Source organism: Macaca thibetana, chromosome 10, assembly GCF_024542745.1.
Source record: "Macaca thibetana thibetana isolate TM-01 chromosome 10, ASM2454274v1, whole genome shotgun sequence".
Taxonomy (NCBI): Eukaryota; Metazoa; Chordata; class Mammalia; order Primates; family Cercopithecidae; genus Macaca; species Macaca thibetana.
In genome coordinates this window covers 250,388-272,100 of record NC_065587.1, presented here as the reverse complement: position 1 = coordinate 272,100, position 21,713 = coordinate 250,388, and the positions used below count along the sequence as shown (strand labels likewise).

Sequence of the window (21,713 nt, the reverse complement as noted above, 5' to 3'; positions counted from 1 at the left end):
ACGGGGTTTCACTGTGTTAGCCAGGATGGTCTCGATCTCCTGACCTCGTGATCTGCCCATCTCGGCCTCCCAAAGTGCTGGGATTACAAGCTTGAGCCACCGCGCCCGGCCTGAAATTGACAAATCTTTTTTAAAAAACCGTGGATCAAAACTTGTCAGAAATAATCTGAAGTTACAAACTGTAGCAGGACGAGCCGCAGACAAAACTCCTCAGACACCTAGTTAAAGAAGGAAGGGGTTATTGCAATTTTTATATTTCCTCCTTTTGATGAAGATCTTTCTCTGAGGCCAGGTGCGGTGGCTCCCGCCTGTAATCCGGCACTTTGGGAGGCTGAGGTGGGCGGATCACCTGAGGTCAGGAGTTGGAGACCAGCCTGGCCAACATGGTGAAACCCCGTCTCTACTAAAAATACATAAATTAACTGGGCGTGGTGGCAACCATCTGTAATGCGGCTACTTGGGAAACTGAGGCAGGGGAATCACTTGAACCTGGGAAGCGGAGGTTGCAGTGAGCCAAGATTGTGCCATTGCACTCCAGCCTGGGTGACCAAGAGAGACTCAGTCTCAAAAAAAAAATTTTTTTTCTGAAGACATCACTGATCAATCATCCTGTGTAGGTTTTGATTGTCCCTTCTTGTCCAGGTTGATTTGGTGCCATGTTGGGAGAATGGCCAGCAATTTTAAGTCAGTGTCAAAACCATTTGAGCCACATTTGAGCAGCTGGAAGGAAATTTGGAAGGAGTAGCTGTTGGGTTAAGTCAGCCTTTCATTGTATCAGTCTCATAGGTGTTCGCTGTCATATCAAAGTGCTGCACCCACATTATTGGTTAGCAGTTGTACTTTTGTGGAGGTTCGACACGTGCAGGGTTTTTTTGTTTTTTTGTTTTTTTGTTTTTTTGAGATAGAGTCTCACTCTGTCGCCCAGGCTGGAGTGCAGTGGCACGATCTCGACTCACTGCAAGCTCCACCTCCTGGGTTCACTCCATTCTCCTGCATCAGCCTCCCGAGTAGCTGGGACTACAGGTGCCCGCCACCATGCCCAGCTAATTTTTTTGTGTGTGTATTTTTAGTAGAGACGAGGTTTCACTGTGTTAGCCAGGATGGTCTCGATCTCCTGACCCCGTGATCCACCAGCCTCGGCCTCCCAAAGTGCTGGGATTACAGGAATGAGCCACCACGCCCGGCCAGGTGCAGAGTTTTCAAAGAATCATACAGAGTAAAGTAATACGATGAACTCAGTTTGCAGAATGATTTTATTTTTATTTTATTTTATTTTATTCTATCTATCTACCTATCTATATTTTAATAGAGACACTCAACTATTTTTATTGTTGTTGTAGAGATGAGATCTTACTTTGTTGCCCAGGCTGGTATCAAACTGACTTCAAACAATTCTCCTGCATTGGCTTCCCAAAGTTCAGGGATTACAGACGTGAGCCACTGTAGTTGTCCCTATATTTCTTAAATGTAGTATAAAAATAGTATAAACTGTATGCTCTTTTTTTTTTTTTTTTTTTTTGAGACGGAGTCTTGCTCTGTCGCCCAGGCTGGAGTGCAGTGGCGCAATCTCGGCTCACTGCAAGCTCCGCCTCCCGGGTTCACGCCATTCTCCTGCCTCAGCCTCCCGGGTAGCTGGGACTACAGGCGCCCGCCACCGCGCCCGGCTAATTTTTTTCTATTTTTAGTAGAGACGGGGTTTCACCATGGTCTCGATCTCCTGAACTTGTGATCCGCCCGCCTCGGCCTCCCAAAGTGCTGGGATTACAGGTGTGAGCCACCGCGCCCGGCAACTGTATGCTCTTAAATTACTTAATTTAAGTGCTTTTTTTCTTTGTGCCAATTAAATAGAGCTCTTTGTAAATTAAAATCACATATAGATATAAAGACATAAAAACATAGACAAAACAAAGATCTTGTGGCTTTTCACTTGAGAATTTTAGTTATAAAACAGTAGGCCAGGCGCAGTGGCTCACACCTGTAATCCCAGCACTTTGGGAGGCCAAGGTAGGCGGATCACCTGAGTTCAGGGGTTCGAGACCAACCTGACCAACATGGAGAAACCCTGTCTCTGCTAAAAATACAAAAATTAGCCAGGTGTGGTGGTGCACGCCTGTAATCCCAGCTACTCAGGAGGCTGAAGCAGGAGAATTGCTTGAATCCGGGAGGCGGGGGTTGCAGTGAGCCGAGATTGCACCATTGCACTTCAGCCTGGGCAACAAGAGCAAAACTCTGTCTCAAAACAAAAACAAAAGCAAAAACAAAAACAGTAAAACATAATAATATAAATTCATGGGTGTGTAAAAGGACAGTTGGATTTAAATTATATTTTTGATAAAACAGAACAAGTTAAGGTTACCTGTTCAGATGACTAAAGCTTTTCGATTTTCATTACCCTACCAGTAATCCTCTGAACAAGATGGGAAGACAAGACTGGGTGTGGTGGCTCACGCCTGTAATCGCAGCACTTTGGGAGGCCGAGGCAGGTAGATCACTTGTGGTCAGGAGTTGGAGACCAGCCTGGCCAACATGATGAAAACCCATCTCTACTAAAAATACAAAATTAACCGAGCGTAGTGGCAGGCACTTGTAATCCCAGCTACTCGGGAGGCTGAGGCAGGAGAATTGCTTGAACCCAGGAGGTGGAGGTTGCAGTGAGCCAAGATTGCACCACTGCACTCCAGCCTGGGGAACAGAATGAGACTCCGTCACAAACAACAAACAACTCCTCAAATGAATATAAATATTTAATTCCAGTTAGATTTCCAATGTTAAAAATAGGAAAACACAAATTTAAAGTTCATATGCAAAAATGTGTTCAATTGTCAAAAAAATTCTAAAACAGGAAAAGAATAAAAGGTTCTTAGATATTAACTGTATGCGATGGTTAATTTGATGCACCAGCTTGGCTGGGCCTTGGGCGGGGGCAGCTCTTTGCATTCCTGGCCCTTCCTTGCTCCTGAAGCCTGGCCATCACAGCATCTTTTTTTTTTTTTTTTTTTTTTTTTTTTTTTGAGACGGAGTCTTGCTCTGTCGCCCAGGCTGGAGTGCAGTGGCCGGATCTCAGCTCACTGCAAGCTCTGCCTCCCGGGTTCACGCCATTCTCCTGCTTCAGCCTTCCGAGTAGCTGGGACTACAGGCGCCCGCCACCTCGCCCGGCTAGTTTTTTGTATTTTTAGTAGAGACAGGGTTTCACCGTGTTAGCCAGGATTGTCTCGATCTCCTGACCTCGTGATCCGCCCGTCTCGGCCTCCCAAAGTGCTGGGATTACAGGCGTGAGCCACCGCACCCGGCCCGCAGCATCTTTCTGCATTTGCTGCTTCTGAATCCCTTTGCATCCTCTTTTCGTGACCTTGCTGTTAACATCATCTTACTAGGCAATGATTCTCTGTTAATGTTTTTCCTGTTCACATTCCTGGTGTGGTTGTTCCCTTCTGATTGGAACTAACTCAGGATAGAGATTTTCCGAGGCGAAGATGAGAGAGGTGGGGTGAGTGTATCAGGCAAGAACCACTTGGGTTTAAGGTAGAAATGGATTTATGATAGGGAATATTATAGAATCACTGGATGCGTTGGTGGTATAATAGCTGACAGGTGGCCTTTGGGACTACTGAGCTTAAGAGGAGACCTGGGTAGCTGTGATTCTGAGATCAGGAACCTGCCGGGGATCCTGAGGCTGCGCCCCTGCTGCCCAGGCCTCCCTCAGCAACGGCTGAGTCTCCACAGCCCTGCCTGCCAGCAGCCTCAGCGCAGGGCGGAGGCCTCCGAGGAGTCCTTCCTGTGTTTCACATCTTACACAACTGCACTGACTCCAACAGCCTCGCCCAGAACTCTGGCTGCAACGAATCTGTAAAACACAGTATTGCCTCATTTGTATTTTAGGTTCTAAAATACCGGAAAATAAACAAAAGGAGGTGAGAATGGAAGCTGAACACGATGGACCACATTCAGCGCAGTGGAAAATCAAGAGTCCTGATGTGAACACTGCAGGCTTGAGATGTCGTCTTCCACCCAGGGAAGACGTTCATGGCAGACGCAGCGGAGAGGTCCAGGTCGGAGATGCCGACCTGCCAGGCGTGCGCAAGCCGTGGGAATGGATGGGGCCGCTTAGTGCAGGGGTCACCAAGTCCAGCCACCACCTGTTTCTGTAAATACAATTTTATTGGGGCCGGGACGGTGGCTCACGCCTGTAATCCCAACATTTTGGGAGGCTGAGGCGGGCGGATCACAAGGTCAGGAGATCGAGACCATGCTGGCTAACACGGTGAAACCCCGTCTCTACTAAAAATAAGTACAAAAAATTAGCCGGGCGTGGTGGTGGGCACCTGTAGTCCCAGCTACTCGGGAGGCTGAGGCAGGAGAATGGCATAAACCTGGGAGGCGGAGCTTGCTGTGAGCCGAGATCATGCCACTGCACTCCAGCCTGGGCAACAGAGCGAGACTCCGTCTCAAATAAATAAATAAATAAATAAATAAATAAATAAATAGATAGATAGATAAATAAATAGATAAAATAAAAATAAAAAATAAAGTTTTATTGGAACGCAGCTACATCCTTTTGTTTACTATTTTTTAAAGTTAGTTTTGTGTTACAATGGCTGACTTGAGTAGTTGCAAGAGACTGTATGACCTGCAAAGGCAAAAATAGCCACAATCCAGCTCTTTGCACAAAAACTTTGCTGCCGACTGAGAGTGTGCACGTGGGTGAAGAGCTCCAGGGCCCTGCAGCACTCCGGGGGCTGGAGAGTGGCAGAAACCAGCACTCTGATACATGGATCATAAACAAGCCACAGCCTCCGATGCTCAGCGCTCAGGCGTGTCTCCGCCAACTTTCATGAGTTAGCTTGTGGGATGTTTGATGGGTGCAGCTTCTCAAGTTTCTGTCGTCCTCAGCAGGGACCTTAAGCTGGTGGACTCATATTTGACATCTGCGGTGAGGTCCTGTCAGATTCCAGGAAGACTTAATTTTCCCAACTCTAATAGATTCCTGTGAAACCCCAGCATAATTACCTTACATGGGTTAAATATTAAAATAGAGACCAGGCCTGAAGAATCCCTGAGCAGACAAAACCAGTTAGGCATTGTAACTGACCTCAACCTTGCCTTAATGGAAAACATAAGTGAAACTTAACTGGAGTCATTTCTGATAAATGGTTATGTTAAGCAGAAGTAAAACTCAACCCCAGCCAGTCCTAAGCAGCCAGTTAATTCTTGATTGTGTAACTAGGAACTTCCCAACTAGACAGACCAAATAAGGAAGTTGAATAACTGGAACCAATCAAGTCATTTCTTCAGTATGCCTCCTCATTTTCTTAGACAGACAAATACTTATCTCTGACATTTTTGTCACTGGCCTGAGAAAAAAAGTGTTTATGGTGGGCTCACGCCTGTAATCCCAGCACTTTGGGAGACCAAGGCGGGTGGATTACTAGGAGTTCAAGACCAGCCTGGCTAACAGGGAGAAACCCTGTCTTTACTAAAAATACAAAAATTAGCTGGGTGTGGTGGCGGGCACCTGTAATCCCAGCTACTCGGGAGGCTGAGGCAGGAGAATCTCTTGAACCTGGGAGGCGGACGTTGCAGTGAGCCAAGATCGAACCACTGCACCCCAGTCTGGGGGACAAAGCGAGACTCTGTCTCAAAAAAAAAAGAAAAGAAAAGAAAAAGAAAAGCAAGTGTCTATATGAAGTATTTTCTCAGAGAAAAGAGGAACGAACCCAAATGCTTTTCACGTGCATGCAGCTTGATTAATCTTTAATAAATAAGAATATTGGTGAGTTAGTAAAAATGGACTTTCTACCTAGCTTTGTTAATCAAATAAACTCATATTATCTCCATCACACAATTTGTCAACAAGAAAAATAAACTGAGATGACAGTTTTATTTATTTATTTATTTATTTTGAGATGGAGTCTCACTCTGTCACCCAGGCTGGAGTACAATGGTGCAATCTCGGCTCACTGCAACCTCTGCCTCCCAGGTTCAAGCGATTCTCCTGCCTCAGCCTCCTGAGTAGCTGGGACTACAGGTGCGTGCCACCACGGTGAGCTAATTTTTGTATATATACGTGTTTTTTTTGTTGTTGTTTTGTTTTTTTGAGATGGAGTCTCGCTCTCTTGCCCAGGCTGGAGTGCAGTGGCGTGATCTTGGCTCACTACAAGCTTCGCCTCCTGGGCTCAGCGATTCTCCTGCCTCAGCCTCCTGAGTAGGTGGGATTACCGGTGAGTACCACCACGCCCGGCTAATTTTTTTTGTATTTTTAGTGGAGACGGGTTTCCATTGTTGGCCAGGCTGGTCTCCAACAGGCCTGGTGACCTCAGGTGATCCACCCGCCTTGGCCTCCCAAAGTGCTGGGATTACAGGTGTGAGCCACTGCACCCAGCCTGTTCAAGTAAATTAAAATGGAGACCAGGCCTGAAGAATCCCTAAGCAGACAAAACAAGTTAGGCCTCGTGACTTCAACCTTGCTTAAATTGAAAACATAAGTGAAACTTAACTTGAGCCATTTTTTTGTTTGTTTTTTTTTTCAGTAGAGACAAAGTCTTGCTATGTTGCCCAGACTGGTTTCAAACACTAGTCATCTGCCCTGCCTCAGCCGCACACCCAAAGTGCTGGGATTACAGGCATGAGTCATTTATTTTTTTTTCTTTTTTGACATAGTTTTCCCTGTTGCCCAGGCTGGAGTGCAATGGCGCAATCTTGACTCACTGCAACCTCTGCCTCCCAGTTTCAAGCAATTCTCCCACCTCAGCCTCCCAAGTAGCTGGGATTACAGGCACTTGCCATCACGCCCAGCTAATTTTTGTATTTTTGTAAAGACAAGGTTTCACTGTGTTGACCAGGCTGTTCTTGAACTCCTGACCTCAGGTGATCTGCCCACCTCCGCCTCCCACCAAAGTGCTGGGAATATAGGCATAAGCCACCATGGCTGGCTGAGTTGTTTCTGATAAATGCTTCCATTAGACAGAGATAAATTTTAACCCCACCCAATCATAAGTAAACAACTATCATTATATCACGGATACTGACTTTCCAACACGATAAGCCAAAGAAAGTAACTCCATAACCGTAACCAATCAAATCATTTCTTTATTGTACTTCTACATTTTCCCAATAAAAACTTGCATTTGATATCTTGTCTCTGGAATACTAAACCTCTTTCAGTCAGGTGTTCCCCAATTCATAAATTGTTTTTTACTCAAATAAACCCTTTAAAATTTTGTCGTGAGTCAGATGTTTCTTTAACACATGGTTGCAAAACATGCTGTTGGTAAGGAACATGGCTTAGATCCACATCCAAGTCCTAGTGCAGTTTTTTTTTTCTGTCACCAGGGCCATATTGCTGGCTTGCCACAGGTTACATGGTAATGACTGGGCATCATTCATGGGAAACTGCACCACGTAAGCAAGCCTGGCTAGGCCCACAGTAGGCCCCGGGCACATTTTCGGGTGCGAAGCAGAGGAATAGCAACCGGTGAGGTAGAAGGAGAACCAAGAGACTGTGGGAGAATGGGAACTGAGCTGAGAGAGCTTCCGGAAGGTTGCGGTGGTTACTGCAATTCATGTTATTGAGAAACTGCATTAGGCTGATTTCATAAGTGCTGCTGAGGAAGACGCTGAGTTCCTGAGGTGAAAAGGGATGAGGACACCTAAGAAGACAGAAGCGCAACACCTAAAACAACTTTCTGAAATTGTCTAATGTCACACGTTAAAATAATATGAAACACGTTAAAATAATAAAATAATATGAAAATTTTATTTTATCTGAACTACAGTGATTGTCTTCAGATTTTGAAATATAAAAGCCCTTAATTTATTTCATTTTTTAAGACAGAGTCTCGCTCTGTCGGTCAGGCTGGAGTGCTGTGGCATGATCTTGGCTCACTGAAACCTCCACCTCCTGCGTTCAAGCGATTCTCCTGCCTCAGCCTTCTGAGTAGCTGGGATTACAGGTGTCTGGCACCACGCCCAGCTAATTTTTTTTTTTTTTTCTTTTAGTAGAGAAGGGGTTTCACCATGTTGGCCAGGCTGGTCTTGAACTCCTGACCTCAGGTGATCTGCCTGCCTCGGCCTCCCAAAGTGCTGGGATTACAGGTGTGAGCCACTGCGCCCGGCCAAAAGGCTTTACTTTTTGCTTTATTTTTCTGCTTTTAACCATCCTCCTTTTTGGGGGTTGGGGGGACCTAGTTATTAATAGAAAAAAAACCTTTGCTGGTGTCTTTTTTTCTTTTCTTTTTTTTTTTTTTTTTTTTTGAGGCAGAGTCTCGCTCTGTCACCCAGGCTGGAGTGCAGTGGTGTGATCTCAGCTCACTGCAACCTCTGCTTCCCGGGTTCAAGCGACTCTCCTGCCTCAGCCTCTGGAGTAGCTGGGACTACAGGCGCTCGCCACCTCGCGCGGCTAATCTTTGTATTTTTGGTAAAGACAGGGTTGCTCCGTGTTAGCCAGGCTGGTCTCGAACTGCTGACCTCAGGTGATCCGACACCTCGAGGCGACCCGACACCTCGGCCCCGGTGTCGCACTTTTTTGCCCGTTTTGGATTCCAGCCTCCTCCTGCGGCCACAGCCGGAAATGCAGAGAAATTCGCGCTCCCCGGGCCTCGCAGTCTCCAGCTTTGCCCGGGGGCTGCGGGTTCACATTTCACCCGCGAATCGCTGTTAACCCTCCAGGCGCGGCCCCGGGGCGCTCGCGCGCTGCCGTCGGAGCCATCCCTGACGCGTTCTCAGTTTATGGCAGAAAACGCCAGTCGGCGCCGGACATGACTACAGGCTTTCGCGGAAACAAATTTTAATCCAGTTCTGAAGCCACCACTTGGCGTTCCAGGGCATTTGCACCCCGGGGACGCGCTGCCTCCCGCCCCTTCCCGCCCCTTCCTCAGTGGCTAATATTTGTTTATCAGCGGTGACATTGGTTGATGTATTTGTCAAAGAACAGATTTAGTTCTTCTTCCTAGGTACCTTTTTTTTTTTTTTTTTTGAAACGGAGTCTCACTCTGTCCCCCAGGCTGGAGTGTAGTGGTGCCATATCAGTTCACTGCATCCTCTGCCTTCCGGGTTCAAGCAATTCTCCTGCCTCAGTCTCCCAAGTAGATGGGACTACAGGCGTGCACCACCATGCCTGGATAATTTTTTTTGTATTTTTAGTAGAGACAGGATTTCACCATGTTGGCCAGGCTGGTCTTCAACTCCTGATCTCAGGTGTTCCGCGGGCCGCAGCCTCCCAAAGTGTTGGGATTACAGGCGTGAGCCACTGCGCCTGGCTGTTATTACCTGTCTTTTGGATAAAAGCCATTTTAACTAGGGTAAGATGGTACCTCATTGTAGTTTTGGTTTACATTTCTCTGATGATCAATTATGTTAAAGCACCTTTTCATATACCTGTTTGACATCTTATGTCTTTTAACAATTATTATTCTTGGCCGGGCGCGGTGGCTCAAGCCTGTAATCCCAGCACTTTGGGAGGCCGAGACGGGCGGATCACGAGGTCAGGAGATCGAGACCATCCTGGTTAACACGGTGAAACCCCGTCTCTACTAAAAAATACAAAAAATTAGCCGGGCGCAGTGGTGGGCGCCTGTAGTCCCAGCTACTCGGGAGGCTGAGGCAGGAGAATGGCTGGAACCCGGGAGGCGGAGCTTGCAGTGAGCTGAGATCTGGCCACTGCACTCCAGCCCGCGCGACAGAGCGAGACTCTGTCTCAAAACAAAAACAAAAACAAAACAAAACAAAAAACAATTATTATTCTTATTATTATTGTCTTTTTTTTTTTTTTTTTTTTTTTGAGATAGTCTCACTTTATGACCCAGGCTGAAGTGCAGTGGCATGATTTCAGCTCACTGCAACCTCTACTTCCTGGGCTCAAGCAATCCTCCCACCTCAGCATCCCAAGTAGCTGAGACTACAAGTGTGTGTCACTGTGCCTGGCTAATTTTCATATTTTTTTTGTAGAGATAGGGTTTCACCATGTTGGCCAGGCTGATCTCGAACTCCTGAGCTCAAGTGATCCGCCCACTTTGGCATCCCAAAGTGCGGGGATTACAGGTGTCAGCCACTGCGCCTTGGCCTGTATTGTTTTTTAGTTTTGGTTTCATTTATTTCTGCTCTGATCTTTATTATTTCTTTTCTTCTACAAATTTTGGGTTTGGTTTGCTCTTGCATTTCTAGTTCTGTAAGAGACATTGTTGGGTTGTTTATTTGAAGTTTTTAAAGTCTTTTTTTCCCAGACAGGGTCTCGCTCTGTTGTCTGGGTTAGAGTGCAGTGGCATGGTCCTGGCCCTCTGCAGCCTCGACCTCCCAGGCTCAAGAGATCCTCTCACTTCAGCCTCCTGAGTAGCAGGAACTATAGGCATGCAGCACCACACCTGGCTAGTAAATTTTTTGTAGAGACGGGGTCTTGCTGTGTTGCCCAGGCTGGTCTTGAATGACTGGGCTCAAGCAATCCTCCTGCCTTGGCCTCCCAAGGTGTTGGGATTATAGGTGTAAGACACCACACCCAGCCTTTTCTGCTTTTTTCGGACGTACGCTCCCGTTGCTATAAACTTCCCTTAGCACTGCTTTCTCTGCATCCCATAGGTTTTGGTATGTCTTTTTTTTTTTTTTTTTTTTTTTTTGAGACGGAGTCTCGCTCTGTCACCCAAGCTGGAGTGCAGTGGCCGGATCTCAGCTCACTGCAAGCTCCACCTCCCGGGTTCACACCATTCTTCTGCCTCAGCCTCCCGAGTAGCTGGGACTACAGGCGCCCGCCACCTCGCCCGGCTAGTTTTTTGTATTTTTTTAGTAGAGACGGGGTTTCACCGTGTTAGCCAGGATGGTCTCAATCTCCCGACCTTGTGATCCGCCCGTCTCGGCCTCCCAAAGTGCTGGGATTACAGGCTTGAGCCACCGCGCCCGGCGGTATGTCTTTTTTTCTTTTTTTTTTTTTGGAGACAGAGTCTTGCTCTGTCACCCAGACTTGAGTGCAGTGGTGCGGTCTCAGCTCCTGCAAGCTCCGCCTCCCGGGTTCACGCCATTCTCCTGCCTCAGCCTCCCGAGTAGCTGGGACTACAGGCATCCGCCACCATGCCCGGCTAATTTTTTGTATTTTTAATAGAGACGGGGTTTCACCGTGTTAGCCAGGATGGTCTCCATCTCCTGACCTTGTGATCTGCCTGCCTCGGCCTCCCGAAGTGCTGGGATTACAGGCATGAGCTACCATGCCCAGCCTGGTATGTCATATTTCCATTTTCATTTGTTTCAAGAAAATTTTTAGTTCCCTACTTAATTTCTTCGTTGACCCACTGGTCATTCAGGGGCATATTGTTTAATTTCCATGTGTTTGTGTAGTTTTCAAAATCCAAAATTCCTCTTGCTACTAATTTCTAGTTCACTTTCTTGCTTTTTAATTTTGTTTGATTTATTTATTTATTTATTTATTTATTTTTATTTTTTATTTTTAGATGGAGTTTCACTCTTGTTGCCCAGGCTGGAGTGCAGTGGTGCAATCTCGGCTCACCGCAACCTCCGCCTCCCCTGTTCAAGTGATTCTCCTACCTCAGCCTCTTGAGTAACTGGAATTACAGGCGTGCACCACCACACCTGCCTCTGATATTCTTTGTTTTGTACAATCGTTTTTGATTGTACAATATTTCTTATTTCGAAAACATTCCAATAATAGAGAAACTTTACATTTGATGGAGTTTGCTGCTCTCTACATATTTTATGTGTGTGAGCTGTCTCTGTATTTAGTTCTGCATTTGGACGTATGTCTTCATTTCACTATAGCACTACTAAATGTTTTAGAAAGGGCACAGCAGTGGCTGAGGCCAGCTTTGCCCAGGCTGGGTGATCAGGTGGTGGTGGGTTCTGGTGGATGCCAGTGTGCAGGTGGCGATGGTGTCGGCAGGCGGGGACGACCCCCATCCTTATTGCACTTGTGTTGTCTCTGAGGAAACAGCAGCTTCAGGTCTTAGGCAGGAGTCCCTTGTTCCTTGGAGAGGTTGGTACAGGGTTTCCTTCCTCCAGTCACTGGGCCGCCTCCGCAGGTAATCCAAAGGGTGCTCCAAGGAGGCTGCTGAGGGTCGGACCTTCCTGGGACCCATTTTCTTGACTTTTTATCTTGAAAGTAAATTGTGATATTTGTGCTATCATAGCACAAGCAGCACGGTGACTCGCGTTTCACAGTGGTGCAGATGATCTCATGTGCTTTTGAAGTCCTGCCACCTTTCTAGCAGTGCCACACTGGGTTTTTTTTTCAGTTCTTTTTAAAGAGGCAGGTCTTGCTATGTTGCTCAAGCTGGTCTTAAACTCTTTGGTTAGAGTGATCCTCCCACCTCAACCTCTCGAGTAGCTAGGATTGCAGGCACAAGCCACTGTGCCTGGGTGTGCCACATTTTAACTCTCTAGAAGTTAGGAGGCAGAACTCACCTGTCCTCAGTCACCTTCCCAACCGGGAGTTTCCCCACAAAGGACAAAGTTCTGCCCTTGATCTGAATTTTGACAAAGTGAGGCATTTCCCTTCCACAGAGAATGGGACTGAGCATGTCCTTGCTAGCGGTCCTCACACCTGGGGGAGCTGGTGGGGTGACTTCCTCTGTTCGGTTCCTCCTACCATGGTGTCCTGAGGCATCACGGGCTGAACGCTGCCCTTGTTCTCTGACACAGCCTGGGGTCTTCAGAAGCTGGGTGGAGTTGACTGATGGACACTGAATGGCCTATAAGAAGGTGCAGGTAGGGGGGTGTCATCTCCATCCTCTGAAGGTTTGTGGACCCCAAACTTAACCAAGAGGCAGAGCCTGAGACTGGGACAGAGAATGAGGGCAGGGTCTAGAAAGCTTTTCCCCAACTTGAGGTCCACCTTAAGGTATGGGGCCTACCCTCACCCTCTCACTGTCATCTAATAGTCCCAGGGGGACCTGGGAGGTGAGTTACCTGAGGCTCAGTAGCGTTCAGGCTGGGTGCCAGGGACACTCCTAGGCCATCTCCTTGCTGCTTGAGTAAGGGAGAAATCCCCAGGCCTACTGTGTCCCAGAGGAAGGAAAAATACACACAGTACTTTCCAGGGAGCCCTGCCTTTGTCCCAGGGACTCCAGGCTCTTTTTCATGTCTGAGCCCCACCTGGCACCTGTCCCAAGACTCACTCCTGAGATGGGATTAGATAAGGAGCAGAGGAGGAGCCAAGGCTTCTCCCTCAGGAAGTAAGTGCTCATATCCGACAGCGGCACCTACATGCCGGCCTGAACCAGGGCTAGGAGGTACTGGCCAGGATGTGGTCTTGCAGGCGAGTCCTCAGCTCAGACAAGGGAAGGCTGAGGACTGAGATGAAGACACCCAGAGTCTGGCTATTAGAGCACCTGGGGCCAGAGGGGGGTGGTTTCTGAAGGATCCAGGTGCTGGCTGATGCGGTAACTGGAGCAGGGGGCAGGCTGGACTCAGGGCTCACCAGGGACACAGTGAGAGTCTTATCTGGGCAGTCAAGACACTCTCGATGGGTGCAGGGGGTCTAGGAGATCCTAGAAGGTCTAGGTGGGCTGAAATAAGCCTGGCCATAAAGAGAAATATGTTTGGATTTTATTTATCCCATTTTTTTTTTCTGTTGACTTGAAAACCCTATCCCATGTCTGGTGAACCCAGAGCAAGGAGTCCAGAAGCTGCTGGAGGAGGAGCTATGGGAACCTCCGCCTCCCCTCTATGCACCGTCCCTGTGCCCCAATGCAAATTTCCACTGCACTCCTGCAATGATAATGCTCACTGCCAGGACCCATGCCCAGGGTCTCCCTCTTCAGCCCGAGAGACCACCATCAGGCATGGTCCCCACCCCTCCGGTGCACAGCCCCCACCCCTCCCATGCTGGCCCCCACCCCTCCCATGCACGGCCCCCACCCCTCCCATGCTGGCCCACGGTGGAATCTGCCTCTCCGGTTTCTGGTGATTTCATCAGGGCCGCATCACATTGCTAGAGCTAGAGATAACATCTCCCTGTGGGTAACCCTTCCCTGCCAAGCCCCCTGAAGCTGGACCCAGGCTGAGAGGAGGGACTCTGGGGTGTGGAATGAATTTAGGGATGTGAGGGTCTACCAGGCAGAATCAGGTTGGCTGTGATGTCAGCACAGAGCTCAGGAACGCTGCCACTGGACCCTGGGGCCTATGAGGAGGAGAAGAGGGCAGGAGCTGGTGAGGTGCTTGCAGAGACCCTGGGCTCCTATCCTACCATAAGCCTCACTGTCTCCTGATATCTGCAGCCAGGCCCTACTGACACCCCCAGGCCTGGGTGCAAGCAGAGACCCTACCCTTCCCAGGCCCCGGAGGACTGGTCCACCTTAACTGGGCAGCCCTTGGGGCGGGCACTGGCCGGTGCCCCAGCCCAGGCCTCTGTGCTCTGTATGCACTGCCAGCCTGCCATCGGGCCCCTTGCAGCGGGTGGCAGCCCTGAACCATGATCGAGGGCACCTTAGAGCCAGACGGTCCCCTCTGGGGCTGGGACTGGGACAGTGACAATGACTGGGATAGTGCTGTGCTGGCCCTCCTGGCGCTGGCTGTGGTGGCTGCCACAGCGCTGGCCTTACACTGGTTTGGCTCCGGGCACGACCAAGAGGCGGCAGGACCAGTGTCCACAGCCCTCAGGGCTCGACCTCATCAGGCAGGAAGAGCGGAGCTGGCCCTGCAACCGAAGTCCAAGGTTAGTGATGGCAGCGAGGGGCAGAGCCCAGGGCAGGGGAAACCGGAGCCCCCAGGACGCGGCCAGCGGAGCCCTGTCCCTGCTGCAGCCCCGGGCGGGGACCCGGCCGCCATGGCCCGGCTTCCACTCAAGACAGCTGTCGAGGAGGCCCGCAGAGGGGCATTAGGACAACAACGGGGCAGTGCCACCCCCACGGCCCCCCGAGCGGAAGGAAAGGAGCCTCCCAGGCCAGGCACTGCCTTCCCGGGCAGGAGCGAAGAGCGGAGGATGTCCGCCCCCCTCCTGATCCATTTCACTCCTCGGAGCCCTGGCAGCGAAGCGGAGGCGCAGGCGGAGACAGGTGGTGTCAGGGCGCCCTCTCGCCAGGCGGCGGGCCCGGCGGGGCAACAGGACAGTGGCCCCTGGCGGGCGGGCGCGGGGCCCTCGGGCTCGCTGGGGAGAGGCCGGGGCCGGCGACGGAGGATGGACGCCGGCTCGGGAGACAGAGTGCGCCGCCCCCGGAAACTGGACTCGCTTCGCCTGGGCGCCGCGGGGAGCGTGTGGGACGCGGTGGATGAGGCCGCCGCCCTGGACGCCCACGCGCGCGGCCTGCCCACAGGACCCCCACTCGCCCAGGAGCCCGCACCCCCGGTGCTGCCCGCGCCCCGCGCCCCGCAGCCTGGGTCTCAGACGGAGGGCTCTGGGGCTGAGGTTGGCTGGAGCAGGGAGGCTTCGGGGGTCCCTGCCCCCGGAGGAGGCTGGCCCTGGGCCAGCAGGGAGGTCCCGGGCACCCGGAGCTTTGGCCCAGCCCCAGGCTCTACGCGCCCCTGGCTAGACAGTCCGCCTCTAGGACGCCCACTCTCGTCCCAAGGGCCGGGGGCCTCAGGGGCCAAGGATGCGGGCCAGGCCGGGGCTGACGGCCCCCGAGACGACAGTCCTGCCGCTGACCTGGGGCGCACCCGGCCCCTGGAGCAAGCAAAGCCGGCCGCAGCCTTCCGCAGCCGCGCCCCCTCCCGGAGCCGTGAGCCTGGCGCGCTCTCTGCCTCCCCGCCCGCAGCTCCCGGCCCCGGGTTGCCACCTGAAGCCCTGACTCTCCCGACCCCTTCTCCTTCAGATTTTTTGCCCCTGGGGGTTACTCAGGGTCCTTCTGTGGGCAAAAATCTCAGAGCAGCGCTAGCCCCAAGTTCAGCCTCAGCCCAAGTCTTAACTTCAGTTCCAACCTCAGTCCTAGCCCCAGCCCTGGCCTCATCCCCAGTGTCAGTACCGACCCCAGCCCCCACCTCAACCTCATCCCCCACCTCAGCCCCAACCCCAGCTCCAACTTCAGCTCCAACTTCAACCCCAGCCCCAGCCCCAAGTCCAGCTACAACTCCAGTCCCCGCTCCAGCCCCAGCTCCAGCTCCAGCCCCAACTCCAGCCCTAGCCCCAGTCCCAGTCCCAACCCTCACTTCAGCCCCAACCCCAGCCCTAACCCCAGCTCCACCTCCAGCCCTGACCCCAGCCGCATCCCCTGCCCCAGCCGCATCCCCTGCCCCAGCCGCATCCTCTGCCCCAGCCACATCCCCTGCCCCAGCCGCATCCCCTGCCCCAGCCGCATCCCCTGCCCCAGCTTCATCCCCTGCCCCAGCTGGCGGGTCAAAGCCTCAGGAGAGTGTGGCTGTCCCCAGGCGCTACCAGGAGGGGCAGGTCTCAGCCAGCTGGGGAAACCTTACTGCCATGGTTCTTAGAAGCCACCCCTTCCCCAGGCAAGAGAGGCCCCAGGGGAGTGTCCCCAGGGCGGTTCCTGGGAGCCCTGTGGATCCCAGCACTTCCACACACTCTGAGGACAGTGATGGTCCCTCTTCTTCAGTGGGGACAGTCATGGGGACAGGTATAGGGGGCCTGGTCGAGGCTGGAGGTCAGCCACAGACAAGAAGCTCCGAGACCAACGGAACGCCCAGCCCAGACCCTCCCCCAGGCCTAAGAGGAGAGGGAACCAGGGAGAAAAGTCTAGACTCGCTGTCCCAAGCCGCGGTGCCCAGGGGCCCCCCACAGCCCCCTGCACAGAGGCCGTCTGGCCCCGTGGCCTGCTCCTCTGTGAGGCGCTCACAGCCGGTACCCCAGCCACGGAAACGCAGCAGGTGTGAAATCGCCCCGACCTCGCAGCAGGAGGTCAGGCCGGCCGCCTCAGGGGACCCTCCAGGGGAGGCGCCGGGGGAGGGGGGCAGCCCTGCCGGCCGCAGCAGGGCGCTCACAGAGAAGCAGAAGGAGGCCCGGAAACTCCTGGTGTTTCTGCAGAGGCCCGGGAGTTGGGGGGTGGTGGAGGGGCCCCGGAAGCCCAGCTCCCCGGCCCTGGAGCCCACCACGGCGGCGGCCCTGCGCGCGCGGCTGGACCTGGGCAGTTGCCTGGACGTGCTGGCCTTTGCCCAGCAGCACGGGGAGCCCGGCCTGGCTCAGGAGACCTACGCGCTGATGAGCAACAACCTGCTGCGAGTGCTGGGAGACCCGAGCCTCTACCGCCGGCTGAGCGCAGCCGACCGCGAGCGCATCCTCAGCCTGCGGACCGGCCGGGGCCAGGCGGTGCTGGGCGTCCTCGTACTGCCCAGCCTCTACCAGGGGGGCCGCTCAGGGCCTCCCAGGGGCCCTCGTGGCGAGGAGCCTCCTGTGGCAGCCCCTGTGCCCCTGCCTCTACGTTCGCACCTGCATGTGTTCAACCCCCGGGAGAACACCTGGCGGCCCCTGACCCAGGTGCCCGAGGAGGCCCCGCTCCGGGGCTGCGGTCTCTGCACCATGCACAACTACCTGTTTCTGGCGGGGGGCATCCGAGGCTCCGGTGCCAAGGCCGTCTGCTCCAACGAGGTCTTCTGCTACAACCCTCTGACCAACATCTGGAGCCAGGTTCGGCCTATGCAGCAGGCCCGAGCCCAGCTCAAGCTGGTGGCCCTGGACGGGCTGCTGTATGCCATCGGTGGCGAGTGCCTGTACAGCATGGAGTGCTACGACCCGCGTACAGATGCCTGGACCCCACGCGCGCCTCTCCCCGCAGGCACCTTCCCTGTGGCCCACGAGGCTGTGGCCTGCCGTGGGGACATCTACGTCACAGGGGGTCACCTCTTCTACCGCCTGCTCAGGTACAGCCCCGTGAAGGATGCTTGGGACGAGTGCCCATACAGTGCCAGCCACCGGCGTTCCAGCGACATCGTGGCGCTCGGGGGCTTCTTATACCGTTTCGACCTACTGCGGGGTGTGGGCGCGGCGGTGATGCGCTACAACACGGTGACCGGCTCCTGGAGCAGGGCTGCCTCCCTGCCCCTGCCCGCCCCCGCCCCACTGCGCTGCACCACCCTGGGTAACACCATTTACTGCCTCAACCCCCAGGTCACTGCCACGTTCACGGTCTCTGGGGGGACTGCCCAGTTCCAGGCCAAGGAGCTGCAGCCCTTCCCCTTGGGGAGCACAGGGGTCCTCAGCCCATTCATCCTGACTCTGCCGGCTGAGGACCGGCTGCAGACCTCACTCTGAGTGGCAGGCAGAGACCCAAAGCTGCTTCACGGCTCTGCAGGGAGACCCTCCTGGGATGGGCCTGAGAGGCCAGGGCTCAGGGAGGGGCTGGGATCGGAACCTCCTGCTCTTGTTTCTGGACAACTTTCCCCTTCTGCTTTAAAGGTTGTCAATTATTTTGAAGCCCAGACGCCCTCAGCCTCTTTCTGCCCCTTACTCCACACTCAAACTGTTTCCTGACTCAATTCTGTGTCTGCTTACAGACCCACTCAGCCTGCTCACACCCCTCTGTCTGTGGGACTCCCCATTCCCTAGAGCCAGGGACTGATGCGTCCCCGCAGACAAGGACCTGGCTTGCTGGAGCTCTGCTGAGCCGAGAGAGGAGGGGGTAGAAAACGTTCACACTTCCTAGGCTCTGTCAGCAGGACAGGGAGCAAAAATGTCCCCAGGCAATGCCCTCACCTCTGGGACTTTCTGCCTGTCCTAAGGCCTCCCCAGGTACCAACCCTGTAGCCATCTGGGTCTGTTTGACGCTCTGGATTCTCAAGGGCCTAGAACCCTTGCCTCTGAAACTGGGTCCATTGGTGCTGTCCTGCAGTCTGCAGCCCCTACCCATACCCCCAGCCCACACCAGGCCAGGCCCACTCCGGGCTCACCACCCTCTGCAGCCTTGTGGGGCTCTCCAAGCCCCTCCAGAAGCCCACCCCACTTCTCACCAATCCCCCACCTCTAAATGAGGCCTGAGTGTCACCCTAGTTCTGCCCCTTTTTAGCTGTGTGGACTTGGACATTTGACTTCCCTTTCTCCTTGTCTGTAAAATGCGGACAGTGGACATCTGTCGCCCAGGAGAGTTGTGGGAGACAAGATCGCAGCTGTGAGCACCTTGCACGGTGTCCAGGACGCACAGCACAATCCATGCTGTGTTTTCTCCCCTTACGCACTTTGAAACCCATGCTAGAAAGGTGAATAAATCTGACTATGGCCCACTCCAGCCTCCAGCCTGGGTGTCCCTGTCTGGGCTCTATTTTTTGTTTTTTATTCTATGTTCAGCACCACTGGCACCAAATACATTTTAATTCACCGAAAGCACCTACAGCTTGCACTTGTCGTGTTTTGTTCACAAGGCTTGATAGGCAGCTGGGTGGATCATGGCATGGGAGAGAAGAGGTCCTCAGGCTGTGCTTAAAAATAAGTTTATTAAGAAACAAGTACAGTGCATACAGCTGTTCGCGTGGGCACCAGCTCCATCCCCCAGGGACCTCTTCACGGGCAGAGGGTGGCATGGCAGCTGTGGTGGGCCAGTGGGGCCTACGGTCTTTGCTTGGTCTCATGCAGCAGCTCTTGCCAGTTCTTCTCCATCTCCTCCTTGCAGTTGACGAAGGCATCCTCCAGCCGACGCATGGACTCGGCCAGTGTGGGGTTGGTGCGCATCACCACCATGTCATAGGCCATCCAGGTTGCCTGCACTGCAACAAGCAGACAGGCCTGGTCAGGCCACAGAGAGGGGCTGCCGCTCCGGGGTACTCCAGAAGGGCCAGATGCTTGCAGCTGGGGTCAGCATCTGGAGGCCCAGACCCTGCTGAGGCACCAGTTACTCCAGGGAGAGACAGCTGGTAGGCTACTTGTTACAGGCTCATAAAAACTCCCTGCAAATATCCATAGTGACACTTCCCAGTCTCATGCAAGGCATAACTTCTGGATACACCAGACATGATGTTAAAAAGCTAGAGGCCGGTCTGATACGAAATGCGAGGAGAATTAGAGCACACCGCAGCTCCTTACCTACATGCAGTTCACAGCCAGTGGCTGCAGGTGGCCCCTGAGGAGTCCTAACAACTACCCAAGCTCACACACTCAGGCAGAGCTGACTGTTCCTAGTCCTGCAAGACCCCAGCCTCATGTCACCTTATGTTCAGTGGCCTGGGATGCCTGCCCACCTCCACCTGGGCACCTCTATGCTTTCGCCGAGGCCCAAGCCTGGGGCTTTTCCCCTTGGAAAGGTGTCCTTGACCATCTACCAATGAACTGACATACTCTCTTGCTCCTTCCCTCTGACAGCAACTTGAAGGTAGCATTCCCTGGGCCTATAGGTGGACACATGCTTCTTGTGTGAACTCTAAGGAAGTGTGTGCAGAAATCCCACCTCCAACCTTTTCTCTGCATAGTCCACTGGCTGGTGTGGTTCAGCCCTCTACAAATATACAGAACAAAGGTCATCTCCCCTCTGCACGACAACCAACTGTAGATAGCAAACATATCCCTTTAAAATTCCTCTTTGTGAAATCCTAACAAGCATCCCAGATCATTCCCGCACAGGGAGGCTGCAGACCACCTGGACAGCAGGTGCAGCAGGGACCTGGGAGCCAGAGCAGAGTGTGCCTTCCAGCTCTCCACCTGCCAACTATGTGACCTGGAACAAGTGGCTTAAATATATCAATCCCGGCCAGGCGCGGTGGGTCACGCCTATAATCCCAGCACTTTGGGAGGCTGAGGGGGGCGGATCATGAGGTCAAGAGATTGAGGCCATCCTGGCCAACATGGCCAGTGTTCCTGGCCCATCTCTACTAAAAATATAAAAATTAGCTGGGCGTGGTGGTGGGTGCCTGTAGTCCCAGCTACTAGGGAGGCTGAGGCAAGAGAATCGCCTGAACCTGGAAGGTGGAGGTTGCAGTGAGCCAAGATTGCACCACTGCACTCCAGCCTGGGCAACAGAGCGAAACTTTGTCTCAAAAAAAAAAAGAATCTATCTATCTATCTATCTATCTATCTATCTATCTATCTATCTATCTATCTATCTATATCTATCTCAGTCTCCTCATCTTTGGAGACTCCACCAATCTCATGGCTTACTGTGAGGATTAAATGGGTGATATATGTAAACTGCCTGGCACACATGTTATGGACTGAATGTGTCCCCCCAGATTCACCTGTTGAAATCCTAACCCCCGACGTGAGGTATTAGGAGGTCGGGTCTTTTGGAGATGATTAGGTCCTAAGGGTAGACCCTCCTGAACGGCAGTACCCCTTAAAGAAGACACACAAGAGCTTACTCTCACTCTATGCAAGGATATGTGAGGCTCTATGTGAGGATACAAGAAGGTGGCTGGTCGGGCAAGGTGGCTCATACCTATAATCCCAGCACTTTGGGAGGCTGAGGTGAGTGGATCACTTGAGCTCAGAAGTTTGAGATCAGCCTGGGCTACATGTTGAAACCCTGCCTCTATAGAAAATATAAAATTTAGCTGGGCATGGTGGTGTGCACCTGTAGTTGCAACTACTCAGGAGGCTGAGGTGAAAAAAAGGATCCCTCGAGCCTGGAAGGCAGAGGTTGCAGCGAGCCAAGATTGCACCACTGCACTCCAGCTTGGGTGACAGAGTGTGACCCTGTCTCAAAAGAGAAAAAAAAAAAAAAAGAAGGTGACCATCGTCCAGGCACAGTGGCTCACGCCTGTAATCCCAGCACCTTGGGAGGCCGAGGCCGGTGGATCACGAGGTCAGGAGATCGAGACCATCCTGGTTAACACGGTGAAACCCTGTCTCTACTAAAAATACAAAAAAATTAGCTGGGCGTGGTGGTGGGCGCCTGTAGTCCCAGCTACTCGGGAGA

At 52.7% G+C, this 21,713-nt stretch overlaps 3 protein-coding genes across 7 annotated transcripts in view; 2 read left to right on the top strand and 1 right to left on the bottom strand.

Annotated features, from left to right (window-relative positions):
• MAPK8IP2 (mitogen-activated protein kinase 8 interacting protein 2) overlaps positions 1–21,713 on the top strand; it is an 88,239-nt gene that overhangs the window by 1,871 nt on the left and 64,655 nt on the right. The gene's annotated exons all lie outside the window — the stretch shown is intronic.
• Positions 13,921–19,195, top strand: KLHDC7B (kelch domain containing 7B). Its single transcript, XM_050745729.1, has 2 exons — positions 13,921–15,983; positions 16,020–19,195. The coding sequence occupies exons 1-2, from the start codon at positions 14,405–14,407 to the stop codon at positions 18,125–18,127; spliced, it is 3,687 nt and encodes a 1,228-aa protein (XP_050601686.1). The 5' UTR covers positions 13,921–14,404; the 3' UTR covers positions 18,128–19,195.
• Positions 19,284–21,713, bottom strand: part of SYCE3 (synaptonemal complex central element protein 3) — a 161,056-nt gene continuing 158,626 nt past the window's right edge. For all 5 annotated transcript variants that reach the window (XM_050745782.1, XM_050745783.1, XM_050745780.1 and 2 more), the window contains one exon: positions 19,284–19,572. In XM_050745782.1, coding sequence (XP_050601739.1) covers positions 19,415–19,572 — 158 coding nt within the window. In that variant the 3' untranslated portion in view covers positions 19,284–19,414. The remainder of the gene's footprint in view (positions 19,573–21,713) is intronic.